General features: G+C 39.9%; 1 protein-coding gene across 2 annotated transcripts; it reads right to left on the reverse strand.

Moving 5' to 3' along the window:
- Positions 1-2,391: 2,391 nt before the first annotated feature.
- On the reverse strand, positions 2,392-7,581 carry LOC127412253 (40S ribosomal protein S24). 2 transcript variants are annotated; one of them, XM_051648477.1, is made up of 6 exons: positions 7,485-7,581; positions 6,657-6,722; positions 6,356-6,565; positions 4,937-5,050; positions 4,316-4,335; positions 2,392-2,472 (listed from the first exon to the last, which is right to left on the reverse strand). In XM_051648477.1, the coding sequence occupies exons 1-5, from the start codon at positions 7,485-7,487 to the stop codon at positions 4,330-4,332; spliced, it is 399 nt and encodes a 132-aa protein (XP_051504437.1). In that variant the 5' UTR covers positions 7,488-7,581; the 3' UTR covers positions 2,392-2,472; positions 4,316-4,329. The 2 variants fall into 2 exon arrangements, with proteins under 2 accessions (XP_051504437.1, XP_051504438.1); XM_051648478.1 differs by lacking the exon at positions 4,316-4,335.
- Between the last annotated feature and the right edge of the window lie 12,861 nt (positions 7,582-20,442).

The raw sequence follows: 20,442 nt of genomic DNA on the forward strand, positions 1-20,442 counted from the left end.
CTGGCATGCAAATGAAATATTCTTCAGAGAATGTCGAACAGGTCTTGCACACACATTGCATAATAAACAAAGTTGAATAAATGCCCTGCACTGCAGCCTCTGATCAACAGTTTCATTTAGGGGTGAAATCTATTTAGTCTAAATGCCAATGAAGTCTTTAAAGCAACAGCGGTATTTCAAGCAGATCTTTTTTTTTTTTTTTTTTAATCATGCACATTGTTTATACTTTATATTAGAGCTCCATTTAAAAATTTTATTAGACTAATAAATGGAAAGAGATGTTACATAATTCAAAATTATATTCCCAAGTATGTTTCTGAGTACTGTGTGTGCTTACTGCTTGCTTTGCAGTGCACCTGTGTGTGTTGTCAATAAAATATTCCTCTGAGAAATGCAATGCCCTGAGGAAGGAACACAAAAAAGCATAAAATCCTCAGATTTCCCCTCCTGTACGCAGTGTTTTTATGAATCACAAATCACCAGGCAAACACACAGCTCTCTGTACATTATATGCACAAAAGTGAGAGAACAAATTTATTTTTTCCTCCATCAGGAATAAGACCTTGAACAGGTCAGTGGCATCAATACTACTAATTAATTTCATGAGCACAATAAATGAGCTGTTTATGCATACTAGAACTGCACATCTACACTGATTTAACTTAAAATTACATACATCAAATAAATGCAAGAACTATAAAGAACTGCATAGTAAATAACAGAACATAAGTGTCTCATTAATGATTTAGCATGAAATGACTACTGTGCCTTAAAGTACATTCACCACCTTTGATAGGACTATGTCACTGTAATTATACAGTGTGGCAATTAAAGCCTTATGCAAATGTCAATTTTTTTTTTCCAGAGGTCCCCCAACCCAGAGCATACAGCCATAACTATGTAAAAATTGCTAAAGGAAAATAAGGTTTATTTCATGACCCAATAACAGCCTAGAGAGCAACAGAAAATCTGTAGTTTGACCTGACAATTGCGGTCCACTGAAATCTTTAGTAGTTTCGGTTGAATTTTGATGAATCTAGTTTTCATGTATATAGTACTGACAAATCAACCTTTTTAATTATGCAATGGCACAATCATACTTGAGCAATATATGCTTGATATCTAAAACAGATAATTTGGAAATACTTCATCACCACAAACAATAGCCAATTGAAGCCACTTAGTTTAAATTACTTTGCGTGCAGCTGCAAGTATACAAACTAAAACGAAGCTATAGTATACTTGCTAAAAACATCAATATTTATGGAGAGGCCATTATTGATAAACATGCAAGGATGACAAAACCAGTAGGAGAATGTGCGGTACAGTTAAGGTAGGATAAAGAATGGTTCGACCAATATGGACTTGTCCAAAAGCCAATACACACAATATAAAATGAAACAGGTCAAAACTCAAATTTTGCAAAAATAAATATATTTTATAAATTTGTCTATCACTACTAGAATGACACAAAACTGAACGCTACAAGGACCATCATTTGCGATTTTAGTCTCTTCACTCATCATGCAAAGAACAATGACAACAATCATGAGAAATTGGGGTAAAAGAGCATATGGGGTGATAAATTCACAGATCACAAAACCTGGCCCTCTCCAAGATCTATAAGCAATACATTTAGAACTCAGATGTCCTGCTAATCTTTAGAAAGTTCAATTTGGCTGCTGCATGTATAATAATAATTCCTTACATTTATATAGCACTTTTCTAGGCACTCAAAGCGGTTTACATAGTAGCGGGGGACTCTCCTCAACCACCACCAGTGTGCAGCATCCACCTGGATGACGCAACGGCAGCCATATGCCAGAACGGCCAGCACACATCAGCTATTGGTGGAGAGTACAGTGATATAGCCACTTCATATATAAAGGGGGATTATTTGGAAGCCATGATGGACAGAGGCCTAAGGCCAAATTTGGCCAGGACATTGGGGTTACACCCCTACTCTTTTCAATAAATGTTCTAGAATTTTTAGTGACCAACGAGTCAGGACCTCAGTTTAACATCTAATCAGAAAGACGGTGCCTTTTTACATTATAGCACCCCCAAATACTGGGGCATTAGGACCCAAACAGACCGCAGGGTAAGCAGCCCCTGCTGGCCTCAATAATACCTCTTCCAGCAGCAACCCTAGTTTTCCCCTGGAGGTCCCCCATTCAAATACTAGCTAGGCTCAACACTGCTTAGCTTCAGTGGGTAACCTGGCAAGAGCTGCAAGGCGATATGCTGCTTTAAAGAGTAATGAAATCCTTTCAGAATTAGATATTATATTTACCATCTGCAAAAGTCATTGAAGTCCTATGCTATTGAACACTGAAGCACAACCATGGAAAAGATCTTTCATTTTCAACTGAAAACTCAGAGACCTCAATATCCTTTTTTTTTTTAAGCAAATTTATTTGATGACAATGTACAAGAACATTTTCAGGATGATGGTCTTCCATGTAGGTTTTACTGTAAGAGGAAAAAAAAAAGAAATTACAGTGAGAATTATACTTATATATATATATATATATATATATATATATATATTTATACACCGATCAGCCACAACATTAAAACCACCTGCCTAATATTGCATAGGCCACCCTTGTTCCGCCAAAAGAGCGCCAACCCGCATCTCAGAATAGAATTCTGAGATGCTATTCTTCTCACCACAATTGTACAGAGCAGTTATCTGAGTTACCATAGACTTTGTCAGTTCGAACCATTCTGGCCATTCTCTGTTGACCTTTCTCATCAACAAGGCAATTCCATCCACAGGACTGCCGCTCACTGGATGTTTTTGGCACCATTCAGAGTAAATTCTAGAGACTTTTGTGTGTGAAAATCCCAGGAGATCAACAGTTACAGAAATACTCAAACCAGCCCATCTGGCACCAACATTCATTCATGCAATTATCTAATCAGCCAATCGTGTGGCAGCAGTGCATAAAATCATGCAGATACAGCTTAGGAGCTTTAGTTAATGTTCACATCAACCATCAGAATGGGGAAAAAATTTGATCTCAGTGATTTGGAACGTGGCATGATTGGTGGTGCCAGGTGGGCTGGCTTGAGTATTTCTGTAACTGCTGATCTCCTGGGATTTTCAGGCACAACAGTCTCTAGAATGGTGCCAAAAACAAAAACCATCAAGTGAGCGGCCTTGTTGATGAAAGGTCATCAGAGAATGGCCAGACTGGTTAAAACTGACAAAGTCTACTGTACAATTGTGGTGAGAATAGCACCTCAGAATGCTATTCTGAGATGCGGGTTGGCACTGTTTTGGCAGCACAAAGGGGACCTACACAATATTAGGAAGGTGGTTTTAATGTTGTGGCTGATCAGTGTGTGTATACACACACACACACAAAGTTTTGAAACACATTGTTTTTCTCACATTTTCAAATAATAATAAAGTCATCAAAACTATGGAATAACATAAATGGAACTATGGGAATTATGTTGCGACTAAACAAAATCCAAAATAAATCAAAACTGTGTTATATTTTAGCATCTTCAAAGTAGTCACCCTTTGCCTAGAATTTGCAGACAAGTACTCTTCACATTTTCTCAACCAACTTCTTGAGGTATCACCCTGGGATGCTTTTTAAACAGTATTGAAGGAGTTCCCATCTATGTTGGGCACTTATTGGCTGCTTTTCTTTATTATTTGGTCCAAATCATCAATTTCAAAAAACATTTTTTTTATTTATTTTTTTATTACATTTTAGTTTTATAATGAAATAAATTAATATGGTGGCACAATTATATTTTTGTCTACAAAACTAATTTCAAACATTTAAGCATACACCTTCAGATCAAAAGATTTTTAAGATCATGAGAAACATTTCAGTCAAGTGTTTCAAAAGTTTTGACCGGTAGTGTGTGTGTGTGCGCATATATATATATATATATATAAATAAATAAAACTATTATATGCAAAACCACATTCCATAAAAACTAAATATCCTGTTTAACTAAGACAAATGTTTACATTTATCATTCAACAGGGTAGGGTATATAAACTAAAGAACAGGTTGTTTCTGAATATTCCAGTGGGCAATGTCACACTTGCAGACATGCAGTTAGTGGTTTGTAGTGGTTTTTAATGGTCAAGTAAATTGTAGTCTAGATAGTGTATACGAGAACAACCCAGTTGTACAAAAAAAGCTGATCTTTTATCGGAGTTAGAAAGACATGTCACTTTAAACATCTGCAAGTGTGGTGAGGCATTGGTATTTAACATGCAAAGCACTTCAAGTAACTGGTAAAAGTGGATCACATCAGCACACCATGCCGATTTCCACTCTACCTTCTCTTGAAACCTCATTTCTGTAAAGATCCGAGGGAGGCAAAAAGGGGGTAAAAAATGTGAAATAAAAATAAGACTTCTGAACTAATACCATCAATCTCTAGAATTGCTTTCTGAAATACAGCAATTTCATGCTGGAAATGTGAAGTGTGTCCCATAAACACAGCCTATGTGACAATTAAATGGATATTTTAATATATTTTCAGACAGCAATGTAGCTTGTTCTACTGATTACTATGTAGTCCACCACTTCACTATTAGTGCACAATTCAAGCACACTACTTTTGCTACAAATGTGGGATTAAACAGAGGTACCTATAAAAATTACTTCCAACCAAGTCATTTATGTATTTTACAACCACAAAATGCTCAGTTGCATTAGCCATCAACATAGCAGCTAAATGTTTGGAGTTAACATTACAGATCACTCCTGACTCCTTCCACAGCAGCTAGTCTACTTGTGAAAGCATTTACCTTCTACAATCCAGATGTACATTTGATAAGAGGAAAGATGGCAAATTACATATTAAAACAAAAATGGTGTCAACAATGTGCAACAAAAAAACATGGGCAGCTCCAAACCATAAGATAAGACAGAAGTTGAGTATTAATAAACATTACCTTTTTGCCAGCAGCACCAACACTGGCTTTCTTGATTCCTCTAACTTTCTTCATTCTATTCTTGCGTTCCTTGCGCTGTTTTCTGGATGTCTTTTTCTTCTCATACAGACCATGCTGAGGAGGACAGATGAAACAACTATATTAAACATGCCATAAATAGCCATTACACACATCAACATTCACTTCAGTCTGCAAGAGCTACTACAGTTAGGGTTGAACGAATTGGACAAAATCTAATTGCAATTATTTAAAAAAAATATATATTGCACTAGTGATTTGAACTGCGATATGATTATTAACATAAAAAAAGGTGTTTCCTATTGACCATAATTAAGTCATGTGTGAACATGCCCTACTGCCAACTGAAATACTTCTCTAGAAAGGGTGTTCACACTTGAGTCCTCTGAAGACAAAAAATAAAAGAAAAAAACAGATTCACATCTCCTTTACATTGTATCTGTTCACTGTGTACCTGTTTGTCGACTTTGTAATAGGGTCTAAGCCCACTTTTCTAAATTTTTGGTACCCAATAATATGCTATTAAGTTAAGAAATTATGGATTTTTTTAAAATATTAGCAACAACAACTATTATTATTATTATAAACAGTACCATATTTATGTAATCTTTTCTTAAGCTGCATGTAGCATAGCGATGCAGGCCTTTAATTTAGCGATACAGTGAAGGTAGTAGAGTTGACATTGGCCTTTTAATGCAGAGAAATGCCTCATCCACTCTTCTGTCACAAAAACCTAGTGTTATGAGGTTACTTCAGATTTGGATAGTAACTTTTAGCAGCCAAGCATATTTGGAATTTCTCAAATGTGCAATTAGTGAATCTAGAGTGCTGAAAAAAACAAAAAAATGCTCAGCTCATTAGCCTCACACATGCTTTGAGTGTGTAATGCTACTGATCAGAGCTGCACATAAGCGCAGCGAGCAGTGTGCAGACTATTTATTTAATTAAATCACAGCCTATGTGGTTTGATCAATTAATTGCACTACATCATATCGCAATTTAAACTTTATTTAAATTAATCGTACAGCCCTAACTACACCACTAATACAGGGATTCACTCCAAAAATTTAAATTCTGTCATTAACTCATGTTATTCATGTATGACTTTCATCCATGGAACAAAAACAGGAGATATTAGCCAGAATGATAACCTCAGTCACCATTCACTTTCATTGCATTTTATCCATACAATGAATGTAAACGGTTACTTAGGCTGTCAGTCCCGAACATCTACTCCTGTATTCCACAGAAGCAAAAAATAAAGGTTTGGTACAACATGAGGGTCAAGTAAATGATGACAGAACTTTTCTTATTGGATGAATTATCCTTACTGCGTTAATGTGCTGAAAATGATCAACTTATGTTTCATTCCTTTCAGCAAAGAAAGCATCAGTGGCCTACCCTTTGCAGCCTATATTTGGGCTCATTCTTCTTAGCATAGTCCAAAGAATCGTAGACCATGGCAAAACCTGTTGTCTTGCCACCACCAAACTGAGTTTTAAAGCCGAAGACGAACACAACATCTGGGGTGGTTTTGTACATTTTGGCAAGCTTTTCCCTGATCTCTGTCTTTGGGACAGTTGCTTTGCCTGGATGCAGGACATCGACAACCTGAAACAAAAAAAAACATGACTGAGCAAATGCATACAAAACTTGATTATCAAACTATTCAGCCAGCATTTTACGTTTGCCTCCCACTTACCATTTGCTTTCTCTGAAGCAGTCGGTTTGTCATAAATTTTCGGGTCCTGACCGTGACGGAGTCGTTCTGCAAAAGAGGGATATTTGTTAGAAATCTGCCCAAAATTCTCAAGAGCTGGGATGATCAGTCCTGCTCCACAAAATTAACCTTCCAGCAGAGTTTAGCTCCAACTCAAATCAAACAAACCTTGAACCAGGTAATCAAAATCATTGGGTTTGTTTAAAAATTAATGATATGCCTGTTCTGGGTTGGAACTGAACTTTGCAGAAAAGTATATTAAAGGTAACAGGATTTAGCACCCCAAGCCAAGAGTCTCACATTGCTTTCCCTCAACAAACGCATGACAGCTAATAGCAATTTTCTAGAATAAAAAAAAAGCCAATTGTATTCCAAGTGTGCATCCTGTACATCTTCATGTGCATGAACATGACCACAAGACACAAAATTACGCTTGGTGTGCATGAAACCAGTTAGTAGTTTAGCTGCATTAGCTCCAGGAACTCAAAACCAAACACTGGAGCCACTAAAACCAACGTCCAGTTTAATATCGCCTCTATATCTGGTATACGGATACATATGTAGACTACACTGTTAAATTTGAACTTTTTGACCACTGAGTAACAACAGCACGATGTTTTGAAAGGAGACAACTTCGTCTTATGGACTACGTAACATATACATCAATATATGCTTATGTCTTCTCAATGACACTATATATTGATTATAATATGATCACAGTGTGCTTTAATGTGACAATGATGATTTAACATCGTTAGATGGTGAAGATTAAGTCAGATTTTCGTTATCATTTGTCTACACTCGACTCACCATATTGGCGTTGGCTCGCTCAGGGACGAGGAAAAGGAAGAAGGACCTGTAGGTGCCCGAGAATGTGCCTGAGCCGTGTTATAGTACACTGAGGTACTGCCTGGCTGAAAAGCGAAAAATATTGGTCTCTATAGCCCAGGGATCTTAACTTTAAAGTGTTAAAAACATTAAATAGTTTGTAGATTTAATATCTACCACCAAATGTAACTGTTATACAAAACATAATAATCTATAGCACTGTTTTTCAAAATCTTTTGTCTTATGTACTACCAGATTCTCATCTAAAGGAACTAAATAAATAAATAAATAAATAAAACGAGATTTGTTTTCAATTAATTAATTAATTACTATTTTTATGAATTGATGATATAGTTTCCTGAATTAATTATTTTTAATATTTAAGTAATTTTATAACTAACTTTAAATCAACGGACAGCCCTAAATTCACAGTTTGTAAGACACAACGCCTTTGAAAATGTTCAATTTATGTTAACATACATTGATGTCAAATAAATAAAACGTGAACAATTCTAAATGTACCATCTCCTCCAGTCTTTGGTCCTTACCTCGATCAGAAACATTAGTTTTTATGCAGATTAAAGCAGAGACCTATTCTTTTTAAAGTGAATCCTTTTAAGAGAAAATATTAATTTATTCAACCTTAAGCTGAAACTGATTGTCTTATTATTATTATTATTTTTTGCAGGATTACAAGGTGGGGCCATTTCACCACATGGGCACAAAAACAGCATAAATGCAATGTATTTGATTGTAAAATTTATTTTAAAATGATACACAAAATATTGAGTCCTTATCAGATGCAGTAATCTGAAGAGTGGATTTGCAGTCACCACATTTTATTACACATCAAAGACATAAAACGTTTTCTTTTATTTATGTAATGGTTTGTTAAGGCCTTGGTGGCTTTTGGAACAAGTTTTATGTTATATTATGAGATCATTCTTTAATCCATCTTGCATGCATCTTACTGTTCTCAACAGAAATTTTCTCCTCCAGAAAGGATAGAGATGTCCGCATGTTTGACCTTGCAAATTGCACCTGATCAACAATATGTATTCTGGGCATGTCAGAGATGTCTTCTTCCTGTCTGGCAGACTTTGAGAAATGTACTTTCGATTCATCTTTCACATCCACACGGTGTTTGGGCCTCCTAATGCAGAGGGAAAGGGTGGACATGCAGTTCTTCTGGAAGTTCTCATTTATGAAAGCATAGATAAAAGGATTGTTGAAAGAATTAGAAAAACCTATGGCCTGTGCAACGGCTATAATCATATTGACTGTGATGTCATCATACTTCTTGTCCAGGTAACCTGGAAACAAGAAAATTTCAGTTGATAGGATTCACACTTGAGAGTGTAACATGCATGGATATATAACTGAAGACTTCAGTTTTCTTACTGTACTCAAACAGCATGTGAACTGTGTGGAACGTTGCCCAGCACACAGTAAACAGCACAACAGTGGTGACCATTATTTTTATGGCCCGTCACTTCTTTCTGTTCCATAAAGAGGCAAAATTGGCAGCATTTAAATATTCAGACATCCAATTAATGTCTTAAAGAAATTGTTCACTCAAAAATGAAAATTCGATCATTATTTACTCACCTTGATGTCGTTCCATACCTGTATGCTGTCATTACTTCATTGACTACAGGCTCTCAAGATCCAAAAAGGACAAAAAAGCACTATAAAAAAGCACAATTAAAGTAGTCTATACGACTCATGTACTATATTCCAAGTCTTTTGAAGTCAATAGTTTTGTGTAAGCAATGTAAAGCAACATGGCTTCAGAAGACTTGGAATATAGAACTAGACGAAAGTATGGAAAATATCTATGTGAAGATTCTTCAAAATTCTGAGGTTCGGAACTATATGAGGGTATGTAAATAAAGACAGAATTTAATGTTTTATGTGAACTATTCTTTTAAATTGTCTGTTATAAGACAAAAAAGTATTTGCATTAAAGTCATCCATATACAGTATGTCTTTTAGAAATGTAATTATTAAAATTACCAACTGATTAATGAAAAGTTACCTGAATATTTTGCTGACCTCGCTGTGGTTCATGGCATTAAGCACTGAGGACAGGGAATACAGACATTGGACTACGTAGATGCCTGTAGTCTAGTGTTGCAACCATATAGCCAGTCTAGCAACACCAACAAAGTTCTGTGTAGTTTGATTCCTATTATGACCCAAAACTGTCAATGAAATCTGTATGTTTATCAACTGTATTATGATATAATTAGCCAAAATCACACTATATCTCCTAAGTCATTGAAGGTACCTGTTGTTTTGGGACAGTGTTGACCTTATTTTACCACTTAAATAGTATATTTATAGGAATTAATTTCACATCAGCTTTTACTGGCTGACAACCAAAATGCATGACATTGGATTTAAGAGCTGACACTGCAGGAAAGTGTTTGTGTCCTCTGTTTTATGGAATATCAGCAAAAAAAGTAATGTGACTTGAAAAGTTGAATATAACTTTTTGTATGAGGAGGTCACATGATGCCATGCGAGGAGCAGACGTGTGAGCAACAAGCTCTGCGCACTTTGCTAGTTTTTTAATTATTTTCATGTTATAATGCGGTGAGATTCGATACACCTAGTTTCATATTTGTTCTTTGAGGTAAACATGGCAAAGAATTCAAAATCCTCGGGCTCTGGAGACATTAAAAGACACTTATGTGCTCAAGATGAAACCTCAGATAGGCCTGCAGACCGGGGATGGTGCGGCAGGAAAGATTCAACGGCAACTGTCCAACATGTATGTGATGCTGACGAAGGTTGTTGCTGACTTGGAGGATCTCGCTGTAATACGTCGATCGATTATGGCGATGGAAACAAAATTCTCTGAGTTGGTTACAAGAGTGGCAGATGTTGAGAAATGGATCAATTATCTGGAGTCATCGGAAGGGGAATTATCCGTTAATCTGCTCGCGACCAAAATAGACGTGGAAAACATTTTGGAAAAACTGGAAGATCTCGAAAATAGGAGCCGAAGAAATAACGTATGGATTGTTGGAGTTCCTGAGCATGAAGAAGGCAGAAATATGGTAACATTTCTAGACGAGCTCCTCCCGAGACTGCTCGACATAACAGGCCATAAGCTGGAAATCTAGCGAACTCACAGAGTCCCAGCTCATAGATCTGCTGAGGGGGACAGGCCCCGATCAATTCTGGCCAAATTTTTGAGATCATCCGATAAAGATCTCGTGTTGCGCGAGACGAGGAGCAAAAGGAAAGATTTCTTGGAAGAATCGCAGTATATTCTTGTACCCAAATTTTGCAAATTCGACAAGAGAGAAACGCGATCGGTTCAAGGAGTGTAAGAAACTCTTGCATCAACGGAAGATCGCTTTTGCACTGATGTTTCCGGCAAAACTGAGAATAGATACGAAGGATGGCCACAAAGTATTTACATGTCCCAAACAAGCACTATCCTTCATAAATACATTGGAGTGAGTAAGCCATTTGGTGTTTCTCATGTGAGTGGATTAACTCACTGAACATACACTCGACTGTCTGAGGAAGCTGGGTGCCATTTTTGTTTCTGTTTGTGTTGGTTCCACCTAGCGGCTGGAGTTTGTTTTGTGGAATAACACTTCTCCTTCAAGAAACTTTTGCATTGGCAGAGGATCGTTTTTGCACTGGGGTTCCCGGCCAGATTGAGAGTGGATCCTGGGGATGGTCGCAAACTTTCTACCTGCCCACACAAAGGATGTCTTTTTTTTTCTCACTTTTTCTCCCAATTTGGAATGCCCAATTCCCAATGTGCTTTTTAAGACCTCGTGGTCACGTAGTGATTCGCCTCAGTCCGGGTGGCGGAGGACGAATCCAAGTTGCCTCCGCGTCTGAGACCATCAACCTGCGCATCTTATCACGTGGCTTGTTGAGCGCGTTGACACGGAGACATAGCGCGTGTGGAGGCTTCACGCCATACACCGCGGCACCACGCTCAACTCACCATACGCCCCACCAAGAACGAACCACATTATAGCGACCACGAGCAGGTTACCCATGTGACTCTACCCTCCCTAGCAACCAGGCCAATTTGGTTGCTTAGGAGACCTGGCTGGAGTCAAACTCCAGGGGTGATATCCAGCAAAGGATGTTTTTTATAAAGTTGACAGACTGAGTAAGTCATGGTGTATTTGTTTTTTTTGTTTTTTTGCGGCCTCCGAGTGAATTTGACTCTTGACCCTCCGAGGAACCGGGATGCCTTTTTTGTTTCTTTTTGTGTTGGTTCGCCTAGCAGCTGGAGTTTGTTTTGTGGTATAACACTGCTTCGGGACAGTTGTGGATGAATCTGCTCATTCCTTGTGCTTATGCCTCCTGTTGGCTAGAGTTTGTTTTGTGGAGTATTTTTGCAGGACATTGGAATGATTACGTCATCTGCTGCACTCATAAACAGCTGGCTCACTGAACATTTGTTTGTATGTCCGAGGAAACTGAACAGCTTTATATCGGTTGGAATTTGTTTTGTGGAGGAACACACCTTCGAGACAGTTCTGTGAATTAATCTACACGTTCTTTGTGTTTATTCTGCCTATTGGCTGGGGTTTGTTTTACAAAGTATTTTCTGTTATGTAATTTTGCCTTAAAAAAGTTGTGCAGAAGCACCGGACTTGAGCAATCCAATGGCAAAGTTGTCACGGGGGCTCTCATAGGCGTACATGGACCTTTTGAGTTTAGAGGGATTGACGCAGGTTGGTGCTGTCGTGCGCAGGGTTAATGTGCACGTTTTTCTTTTTTCTGTTTTTTTTGCTGGGGGATATTCGGGGTTTCATTGTTGCACTAATGTTGGAATGTGGTCTGTATAATCTTGTTTTTGACACACAATATATTTTTTTCTATTATATCAAAATGTGGGTTATCTTTCTCCACATGGAATGTGAATGGGTTGGGGCACCCCATAAAAAGAAGGAAGGTTATTTATTTTCTTAAGCGTGAGAAATGTGATACAGTGTTTCTTCAAGAAACGCATCCTTCCCTGCATGAAGCTGAAAAAATTGGGAAGATATGGGGTGGGCATGTTTTCTTTAGTGCTGGCTCAAGTAAGAGTAGGGGAGTCATTGCATTGATAAGTAAACATCTACAATTCAAATCTCTCAAACAGATTAATGATAAATTAGGGAGAATCATTATTGTTTTAGCAGAAATTCAGGGGAAAAGGTTGGTTTTGGCTAATATTTACGCACCTAACGTTGATGATCAGGGCTTTTTTATTGATCTTGAAGGGATGTTGCAAGCCGCTGGCACCCCTCATGATATAATATTGGGAGGAGACTTTAATCTTTTGATGGACTCAGTCCTTGATCATAGTGAAGCAAAAGTGTGTAAGCCCCCTAGAGCAACATTGACGCTTCACAGGATGTGTAACAATCTTGGTCTTGCAGATATTTGGCGACATTTGAACCAATCTATTAGGGACTATATATTTTTTTCATCAGTCCATAAGATTTATTCTAGAATAGATAGAAGTCCCTCATTTCATCTGTTGTTGATTGCTCAGTTGGAAACATCTTAGTCTCAGATCACGCCCTGGTGTGTAAAGAGATGTTGCCACATATGGAGAAAAATAAATCATATAGTTGGTGCTTTAATGTATCCCTGTTGCAAAATCTTGATTTCCAAGAAATGTTTAAGACTGAAATCAATGTTTATATGGAGACCAACTGGTCCTCAGTATCTTCTGTGGGCGTGGCTTGGGAGGCACTTAAGGTGGTTCTTAGGGGTCGGATCATACAGTATGCCTCATTTACCAAAAAAATCCTTTTGGCTAGATATATAATGCAGATAGAGTCTTTATCTACCATTCCCTCAGTGAAATCTGCTGGTGGTGAAATTTTTACCTCGGCCATTGATATTAATAATGCCTTTAAAGAGTTCTATCTTGATCTTTATAGTTACACATCTTCGTCTGCTGATGAAGATATTAGAAAATTTGTGGAACCATTAGAACTCCCTAAATTGATGACTGAGCAAAAAAAATTAACTTGATTCTGAGATAACCTTGGAGGAGCTTAATGAGGTAATTAAGGCCTTACCTACAGCCAAGGCTCCGGGGCCAGATGGTTTTGCTGCTGATTTTTTTTTTAGATCTTATGCTACAGATATGGCTCCACTTTTGTTAGAAGTTTATATGGAATCATTAAAGAATGGAAAGCTTCCCCCAACCATGACACAAGCCCGGATCAGTCTGATTCTTAAAAAGGACAAAGATTCAAGCAAGTGTAAAAGTTACCGTCCAATTTCCCTGATCCAGCTAGATGTAAACATTTTGTCAAAAATTTTGGCTAACTGTTTAAGTAAAGTTATGACATCTCTGATACATATAGATGAGGTGGGGTTTATTTGGGGACATAACTCTTCTGATAACATTAGGCGTTTCATCAATATCATGTGGTCAGTAGCGAATGATCAGTCTCCGGTTGATCCCATCTCACTTGATGCCAAAAAGGTGTTTGATATGGTAGAATGGGATTCTTTTTTTAAGATTTTGGAAATATATGTGTTCAGGAGTACATTTATTGGTTGGAATAAGTTACTTTATAGACACCCTGTAGCAGCGGTACAAACAAATGGATTAATTTCAGATTATTTTACCCTGAATAGGGGCACTCGGCAGGGTTGTCCTCTTTCCCCATTATTGTTCTGTCTTGCCCTGCAACCATTAGCAGCTGTGATAAGAAAGGAGGATGATTTTCCAGGGGTGTGGCGCATAAGCTTCTGCTTTACGCAGATTATATTTTATTATTTGTCTCTGAACCTACTAGATCTATGCCTTGCCTCCACAGAATTATTCATTCCTTTTCCAAGTTCTCAGGATACAATGTCAATTGGTCTAAATCCGAAGTTTTGGCTCTGACAGCGTATTGTCCAGTAACGGCCTTCCAGCCGGGTGCCTTCCAGGGGCCCAAACAGGGCATTAAGTATTTGGGTATTTTATTCCTAGCAAATTTGTCTGATTTAGTTAGAGTTAATTTTGACCCTTTAATAAAAAAGGTTTTCGAGTGATGTGGATAGGTGGGCTTCATTACGTTTATCGATGATTGGGAAGGTTAATGTTATTAAAATGAACTGTATTCCAAAATTCAACTACCTGCTACAGTCACTCCCTATAGATGTCCCCCTCTTTTATTTCAAGCAATTTGATAGCATAGCGAAGTCCTTCATTTGGAATGGTAAACGTCCCAGACTACATTTCAACAAATTACATAGGCCGATTGACAAAGGTGGGCTAGGCCTACCCAAGATTTTGTTTTATTATTATGCGTTCGGTCTCAGGCATTTGGCTCATTGGTCACTTCCACCTGAAAGAGCCCCTCCCTGGTTTTCTATTGAACAGGAGTCCTTGCCCCTATTTCACCATTGCAAAGCCTTTCTATCAAACTAACCGGAGAAGTTAAGTCACACTCCGTTGTCTCACATTTGCATGTGATTTGGACAAGAGTGGCCAGAGTATTTAATTCGGACATTTATTTAAATGTTGCCTCAACCATATGGCTGAACCCCAAATTATGTATCAACAAGTCCCCTTTCTGTTGGTCAGAGTGGATTGTGAGGGGAGTTACTACACTTGGCGACCTGTATGAGAGTGGCGTGTTGAGATCTTTTGAGAATTTGGGTCATCATTTTGGGATTCCCAGATCTCAGTTTTATAGGTATTTACAGCTGCGCCACATGCTCTGCACTGTTTTTGGGAGATTCTAAAAAATGTCAAGTCTGCATCTAGAGATGCAAGGGTTCACCTTATGCAATTTAAGATTTTACATAGATTTTATTGGACCCCCTTTAGATTATATAGGCTTGGTCTTAAAGACACACCCACCTGCTGGCGATGCCAATCAGAAGTTGGAGACACAACCTATGTCTTTTGGGGATGTGTTAAGATCCAAGATTTTTGGTTAAAGATTCAGAATTATTTGTGTGACGTTTTTGGCACTCAAATTTTACTTTGCCCCAGACTTTGTATTTTGGGCGATGGGGCAGTTATAAATTCGGGGGACAAATATATAAAAAACTGGGTTCTGAATAGCATGATGATTGGCAGACAAATTATTTTAAGGGGTTGGAAATCAGACGGAGCGCCACCATTTCTGGAGTGGTGTACGGAGATGGCGAGGGTGGCGGCTTTTGAGGAGATGACAGATGGAAGGCTGGTGTTGGTTGACTTGTTTTTCAGGAAGTGGGGTTGGTATTTGGCGATTTTGGGGGACTGTTGGGGAAGGGATGAGGAGAGAGAAGTTTAGTGTAATTATGCATGTTTATTATATATTTTTATTTTTTTATTTTTTTGTGTGTGTATTATTTTATGTGACCGCAGGGGTGTTCTTTGGGGTTGGGTGGGGTTGGTGTTTGGGGAGGGATATTAGTGAGCGTTAAAAGTTAAATGTTGATTCGGTGTGTATGTGTTGTGTTTTTCTCTGTAGTGTTATTTTCTTTGAATCAATAAAAAATGTTAATTACAAAAAAGAATATAACTTTTTATGACAAAATAGACATTTACATTATTAAAATGGAGGATGAAGAAGCTCAGTGCTGAGAAAATAAGAAATTCCAAAAATGAATCAGAGTTTTTGCTCAACTACACAGAAAACTTGCTTAGCCGACGGCTTTCCATCAGTCTCTTGAATCTGTGTTAAAAAGTTGTCTAAAAATGTGACATGAGAGTTCTGAATATCAATAGAACAATGGGAAGACATTGCAAATGATAGGTGAAAAAGCGTTTTGGAGAAGCTATAACTCATATACAGTACATGCCTCTTCACTGTTACTGAATGTCAAGCAGGGCTATTTTCAACCTTACCCAAATTCCTTCATGCAGACATCAAAGATGTAAGCCTGGAAATAGAGTCTTAAAATTCATAATACTATGGGATATATTGGATATATGTCTCAGTGTTCATACAGAGGAGTCGTCGGGAAACAACGAAGCAGCTCAAGTAAGGCTTTATTTTCTGTCCCCCTTGCACATGGCACACTCTTGGTCTCTTCACTCAAAATGTAAACAATAACATAAACTTTCAGACATACTCTTAAACTCTTAACAATGACAACTCTCAGGCACACATGTTCGCACTGCACTCTCGTGTCGCTCTCTCTTCTCTCTGGCGTGTTTTGTCTGCTTTTGAGGAGGTGCCCTCCTGTGAGAGCACTGCCCCCAGCCCTCTGTCCGATGCATCTGTCTGCAAAATAAAGGGGAGAGAGAAATTCGGAGCATGTAAAGCGGTCCCCAACAAAGTGCAGATTTTACTTTTAGAAAAGCCTGTTGGCACGACTCCGTCCACTGGACCGGGTCGGGAGCCCCCTTTCTAGTGAGATCAGTCAGAAGGCTGGTGCTGTCAGAGTAACTACAAACCTTCGGTAGTAGCCAGCCAGCCCCAGAAATTGTCTCACCTCCTTTTTGGTCTTGGGCTTTGGGCAGGCCACAATCGCTGCGGTTTTGTTAATTTGGGCACACACCTGCCCATGACCCAAGTGGAACCCCAGATACCGAACTTCCACCTGCCCAATTGCGCACTTCTTCAGGTTGGCTGTGAGCCCCGCCTGTCGAAACGACCTCAGGACGGCTCTCAGATGTTGCATGTGCCGCCGATAATCATTACTATAAATGATGATATCATCTAGATAAGCGGCGGCATATGCCGTTTATGGCCTGAGAATGTTGTCCAGAACGTGGCGGGGGCCCCGAACAAACCGAACGGAAGGGTCACGAACTGGTGTAAACCGAACGGTGTGGAAAAAGCAGTTTTTTCTCAGGAGATAGGAGTTAAGGGGATCTGCCAATAACTCTGTTAAATCCAGTGTCGAATAAAATTGAGCCGCGCCAAACCGATTGAGCAATTCGTCAATTTGGGGCATTGGGTACGCATCAGATTTGGACACCGCATTCACTTTTCGATAGTCCACACAGAATCGGACCGTCCCGTCGCTCTTAGGTACCAGAACCACTGAGCTGGCCCAATCGCTGTGTGACTCTTCTATTATGCCTATCCGAACATTGCCTCTAATTCTTCCTGAACAACCTTTTTTTGTGTTCAGGAAGGTGATGGAGCGGCTACGAGCCACCACTCCCAGTGTGGTGTCGATGTGGTGCTCTGTGAGGTTTGTGCGACCGGGGAGATGCAAGAACACATCTGTGAATTCAGCTTGCAACTTGGCCACCTCTGTGAGCTGCGATGGTGAGAGGTGGTCTCCACATGGGACCGGGGTGTACTGATTAGGTTTGAGAGTCACCGCCGGCCTCAGCTCCACCCTCTCTGGGACTACCGTCGCCAAGGCCACAGGGACCGCTTCCCTCCAAGCTTTTAGGAGATTGACATGGTAAACTTGATGTGCCCCGCCCCTATCCGTTCGCTTAACCTCACAATCGAGCTCTCCGACTCGCCGTGTGACCTCAAAGGGCCCTTGCCACTTGGTGAGTAATTGAGGTGGGCAGTAATACAAGCACTTTATCTCCCGGTGCAAATTCCTGTAGTCGAGTGCCCCTGTCATACAGCCGGCTTTGATGTTCCTGAGCTTGGAGCAAATTCCCCTGTGTTAACTGACCCAAAGTGTGGAGTTTTGCCTTCTTTTGGAATCCCCACTCAGGAGATTATTCTGAAGAGTACCTCCGCAACACTACGTGCTGAGATGTTGAGCAGGGGCACTGCTTCCGGATATTGCGTTGCATAGTCCACCAGAACTAATGCAAAGCGATGTCTGCGTGAGGTCCGTTCTAATGGCCCGACGAGGTCCATACCAATTCTTTCAAAGAATACCTCGATTAGCGGTAGAGGCCGCAATGGCGCTTCTGGGGTGGCCGGTGGATTCACCAACTGACATTCACGGCACGCTGCACACCATCTGCGAACGTCCCATGAATGCCCGGCCAAAAAAAACGTGCCATAATTCGGTTGAGTGTTTTTTCCTGTCCTAAATGGCTGGCCATTGGATTATGATGGGCCACCTGGAAGAAAGCTACCAGACAGCTCTTCGGGACTAATAACTGGGTTGTATTCTCTTTTGTTTGAGTGTCCTGCGTCACTCAATACAACCGATCTTTAATAATTTAAAAATATGGGTATGCGAGCACGACATTAGGCTGGAGCTGTTGACCATCGATTACTCTCACTTGGTCAAATGCGTGTTTGAGGGACTCATCACGTGACTGCTCTAGGGGAGAAATCCCCTGAGGGTGTGGATTTGACAAAGATCAGACATAGATGGCCCTGGCACCGCCTCTTCAGCCATAGCATCGCACGACACACACCGAGACATTATTTCACAGGACCCATCCGCACATATTCCCCTTAATAAATTCTTAAAATCAGGCCAATTTGTCCCCAGAATCAGCAGATGGGTGAGGCGGGAATTAACCGTGGCCTCCACTCTAATGTTTTCTTCCCCTGAATAGTATCTCAATGGTAAACACCGGATACGTGTGAATATCCCCATGCACACACCTCATCTTCACCCATTTATTTGTGCCCAATGCCCCATCTTGTTCCAAGCGTTAGTGGATGGAGGTTTGGGAACAGCCAGAATCCACCAAAGCTTGATATGTATCCACCTGGGTACTCACCGTTATCCGATACACCCCAATTCATTCGGGGGCGGCCTGTGGAGCATCGGGGACCCGGACCAGAGTGCCCACCTCCATTACTGTACACCTGTCCTGGAAATGCCCTGGCTCCCTGCAGCTCCAACAGACCAGCCCAGGCTCCCCTACCACACCTGTGGCACTGGGCTCACCAACCTGGGAGGGATAGCGGGGAGAGACAGGGTTTGCAGGGGGAAGAGATTTGGGCATTGTACCGCCCTGTCTCCTGGCGGGGGTCTGGATCACTTCGCCCAGTGGCGAAGACTCCATGACATCATAACTCCTTCCAAGAATCCCGGGTTTCAGCACCAGTGTGATATGTCTCAGTATTCGTTCACAGGAGGAGTCAGGAAACAACGAAGCAGTGCAAGTAAGGCTTTATTTTCTGTCCCTCTTGCACACTGCACACTCTTGGTCTATTCACTCAAAACTTAAACAATAATATAAACTTTCAGATGTACTCTTAAACTCTTAACAATGACAACTCTCAGGCCTACATGTTCGCACTGCACTCTTGTGTCGCTCTCTCTCTTCTCTGCCGTGTTTTTGCTGCTTTTGAGGTCTCTCTCCGCTATCACTGTAACAAGAAACAGCTGTTAGAAATTACACCAACCAGCTTGACGAGCCACACCACTCCCTCTCTCCCACAAACAGACACACGACCACGCCCCCATCCCCACAACTGTATATTGATATTCTCAAAAAATGACCATAATTACTGCTAATAGAGCTGTTCAGCCGTGACGTCAATTTGTTAGCGAGCATAGAAGTCTAATTCGCCATGGGTCCCCTCTGGATTTTCCTATGGGTTTTTGAAACGGGGGTTTTCAACTTATGAGTAAAATAAGGTCTGTGGTAAACATTACTTGACGATACATGGATGTTTTGTTCTACTACATAATTTACACACTTTCAGACCTTAAATGTGAATTTTGGAAGCACCTTTTGTTTTTTGTTTGTTTGTTTGTTTTTGTATGTAGTTCAATACGGCTTTAAAATTCCTGTTTGAGGTATGAAAATGTGCGTATCGTCAACGTATCATCAAGTAATGTTTACCACAGACCTTATTTTACTTAGAAGTTGAAAACCCCCATTATAAAATCCCCCAGGAAAATCCAGAGGGAAGCCATGGTGAATTCTCTTCTGGGTTTTTGGACTACAACCTGAAAAGATCTATTGATTAAAGACTTTGCCACTTTGCATTGGAATGAGCTTCAAGCCATTTGAAACCAGCGCCAGGTCTAGAACAGTCTACATTGGTCCTCAATAAGTACACTATATTGCCAAAAGTATTCGCTCACCCACCCAAATAATTGAATGCAGGTGTTCCAATCACTTCCATGG

Source organism: Myxocyprinus asiaticus, chromosome 21 (genome assembly GCF_019703515.2).
Source record: "Myxocyprinus asiaticus isolate MX2 ecotype Aquarium Trade chromosome 21, UBuf_Myxa_2, whole genome shotgun sequence".
Classification (NCBI taxonomy): Eukaryota; Metazoa; Chordata; class Actinopteri; order Cypriniformes; family Catostomidae; genus Myxocyprinus; species Myxocyprinus asiaticus.

What these genes read in the sequence shown, in the direction of transcription:
- LOC127412253 (XM_051648477.1), bottom strand. An exon ending in TGCTTCAGAGAAAGCAAATG is followed by an intron (nt 6,566 to 6,656) that starts GTAAGTGGGAGG and finishes TTTTTGTTTCAG; the next exon opens with GTTGTCGATGTCCTGCATCC. An exon ending in CCAAATATAGGCTGCAAAGG is followed by an intron (nt 5,051 to 6,355) that starts GTAGGCCACTGA and finishes TGTCCTCCTCAG; the next exon opens with CATGGTCTGTATGAGAAGAA.